General features: G+C 35.2%; 1 protein-coding gene across 1 annotated transcript; it reads left to right on the forward strand.

Moving 5' to 3' along the window:
- The first annotated feature begins 285 nt into the window (after positions 1-285).
- On the forward strand, positions 286-1,166 carry LOC141710254 (uncharacterized). The gene is made up of 2 exons (XM_074513043.1): positions 286-615; positions 738-1,166. Exons 1-2 carry the CDS (start codon positions 286-288, stop codon positions 1,164-1,166), a joined length of 759 nt encoding a protein of 252 aa, XP_074369144.1.
- The last annotated feature ends 2,257 nt before the right edge of the window (positions 1,167-3,423 follow it).

A 3,423-nucleotide genomic window follows, 5' to 3' on the forward strand; every position in this document is an offset into this window, starting at 1 on the left:
CGGTGCTTCTAACTCTTTACCAAGTCCTGGAACTTCATCAAAAAGGAAGGCAACCTTTCAATTTGTTATACCACAGTCAAAACCTTCAAAAACAATTGTTGTCATGATCCGAAAGACACCTGAAGAAGTTATTGAAGAAAGACATAGTAACGTTCCAAGTCAAACGACCCTTGAAAATTGTATAAATCTGATGAAGAAAAAGAGAGGGTAAAAATGCATATTGCCAATTTCTTTTATGAAAATGGTATACCATTTTATACTACGCGCTCTAGAAGTTACGAAATAATGGTCGAGTCTATTGGACAATTTGGACCAGGTCTCAAGCCACCAAGTTATCATGAGTTGAGGGTGCCTTTACTTGAGAGAGCAAAAAAAGAGACAGATAAGTTAAAAGAAAAACAGGAGAAAGCTTGGAAACAATATGGCGGCTCACTAATGTCCGACGGATGGACTGATAAGAGGGGTCAAAACCTGATCAATTTCCTTGTTGATTGTCCAGAGGGGACCTTCTTCTTGAGTTCAGTTGATGTTTCAAGTAAAATTCAGGATGCAAAAATGTTGGTTGATTTATTTGAGGAGAAAATCAATTTGATTGGAAAAGAAAATGTAGTTCAGGTAACTTATTTGAGTTTAGTTGATGGTTCATTGTAATACTATAGGCCCTTTAAACTTTTAGTGTCATGTTATAGTTATTAGTTATACTAATTTTACTTGTATAATACTTGTATTTATTATAGGTTATCACAGACAATGGTGCCAACTTTAAGGCTGCTGGAGGTTTATTGTGTCGTCAGATTCCTACACTTTATTGGACTCTTTGTGCCGCACATTGCGTAGACTTAATGATGGAGGATATTTGTGAACAAAAAGAGTTTGATGCTACTATTACACATGGTAAAAGTTTAACCACATTTGTGTATAGGCATGGTCGACTTCTAGCTGCCATGGGGGAGAAGACACAAGGGCGGGACATTGTAAGAGCAGGAGCTACAAGGTTTGCAACGGCTGTTCTTACTTTACAAAGCCTATACAAAAACCAAGACGCCTTAAGAAAACTGTTTGGTAGTACAGATTGGTTCAATTCCAAACTGGCTAAAACTGTGGCGGGAAAGAAAGTGCATTATGTTGTCCTTTCAACAAAGTTCCGGAGTTATGTCGAAGATTGAATTCTAGCATCGATACCACTTTTGCAAGTATTGAGGGTTGTTGACGGGGATGAAAAGCCGTCTATGGGAGAGCTTTGTGCCGCAATGGACTTTGCCAAAGATAAGATGAAAATTGGACTTGAAAACAAAAAAAAAGGCTTTTAAATAAAGTCATAGGAATTATAGAAAGGCGTTGGGAATATAAAATGCAAGTAGATTTATAGACCAACAAACTGCAGCAATTTCATCTCTTTTGTCATTATCATAATTGGACAGAATCTGCTCCCACCATTGATTTAAGTTCTGAAACTTAGACCACTGGAATGATGGAATTACCAGAATAATAGAGCATGCACAATTGTTTCTTCCTCTCTTTTGCAAACCTGACAAATATCATCTACAACCACGTGCTTGCTTCGAAACATCATATTTGTTGGCAGACAAGAGGACATAGACCTCCATATCAAATTCATCACTTTTGGAGGAACTTTAACTTTCCAAGTCTTCCTCCAGAAATGATCATTACCAACAACATTTCATCTTTCCTTTTTCCTCTGGATCATATAATATTATAACAGCCCGCACTTCCGGACTATTAATTTTAAACCAAAACTAATACAAAATAAAATTATCAAACCCAAATTCTGTTACAAATATACTATTACACGAAAGCGTATCTAAAGCAGAAATCCAAAAATCAATCTATTTCAGCACTAAGATCCTCGAACACCAATGCCATCTAACTCGAAATCTTAGACGAAACCTGAAATTGAAAGAATGAGCTACGAAGCCCAGCAAGAAAATAATCGATCCAACTAGTAGGCCAAATAACATATACACATATAACAAAATACGATACTCTATACGATATGATATATGAAACAAACAATTTCGATGCACAATCTTATTCTAATTCTTATTCAATACATAAGATACACATAATCACATAGCAAACAATAATTCAAAATCAATAACTCATGTCACGACCACTACAACCCAGTGATAACGGTCCTAAATTTTCTGAAAACTGTCACTACAATCCGGTGACTGCGGTCCTAAGTTCTTATTCGATATTTTCAAAAACCATGGCATAAATCAGAGATCTCAAATTATCCTCGAATCACACCATGCATACACAACAATACATATACTCTAACACATAATACTTTTAAATACATTATCACTTATCCCAATTTTTGATAATCAAAGATATACGCACAACGCACAATTTTGTAAACACTAGTAAATCGATCAAAAACTTACCTCAAAATCTGACCAGATCTGAATATAGCATTTTTGACCCCTTAAACAACGTTTTCTTAAAAAATACGAAACACGAAAGTTGTAGAGAACGAAAAGAGCTTTCCAAAAAGTCTAGGATCACTGAATTCCGACGTAGGATAAATTTTCTACCAATTTTACAAGATTGCTCATTTTATGAATAAAAGTCCTACGAATTTTGATATTAAAGATGAGGAAAATGAAAAGGATCTATTTATAATGATAGAAAACCCTATACCTTAACCTACAAGTTATCCATATTAGAATCTGATCCAAATTTTAAGCCCATTACTCTAATTCAATTTTAAATCATAGTCCTTATCTAATTTTAATAATTTTTTTCTATTATTCTATTATTAATCGAATTCTAAAAATTATGGGATATTATAGATATGCACTACGCACAGAAAATTGACCCAAAATTTCTTCCTTGCAATAACACATATCCTCCCCTTCCTGAGTAATATGAATATTTCTTATGCACTCCTGATCTCTATCATTGAACATTTCACGTAAAATATCCTCATCCCAAGCTCGACGACTAATCTCAAACAAAGATGACACCTTATTTTGCAGCAGCCCCGAATTAGTCGATGTTATGTATGGGTTTTTAGAGTCGCCCAACCAAGGATGTCCCACTATGCCAATTGCATTGCCAGAACCAACTATCCACCTTACACCAACAGCAACAACATCTTTTGCCTCAAAAATACTCCTCCAAATATAACTTGGGTTGTTACCCAAAGTAGCATCAAGAAAAGTGTCATCTGGGAAATATCTCGCTTTGTAAATCTTACTCACTAGACATGAAGGATCCGAGAGAAATCTCAATCCTTATTTCACCAACATAGCAAAATTGAAATCTTTCAAGTCCCTAAATCCCATTCCTCCCATAAACTTGTGTCTTGATTGAATTGTCCAACTCATCCAATGAATATACTATCATAGTCCTTAGAATTCCACCAGTATCGAACCATAGTTCTTTCCAAATTCTTCG

Source organism: Apium graveolens, chromosome 1, assembly GCF_009905375.1.
Source record: "Apium graveolens cultivar Ventura chromosome 1, ASM990537v1, whole genome shotgun sequence".
Classification (NCBI taxonomy): Eukaryota; Viridiplantae; Streptophyta; class Magnoliopsida; order Apiales; family Apiaceae; genus Apium; species Apium graveolens.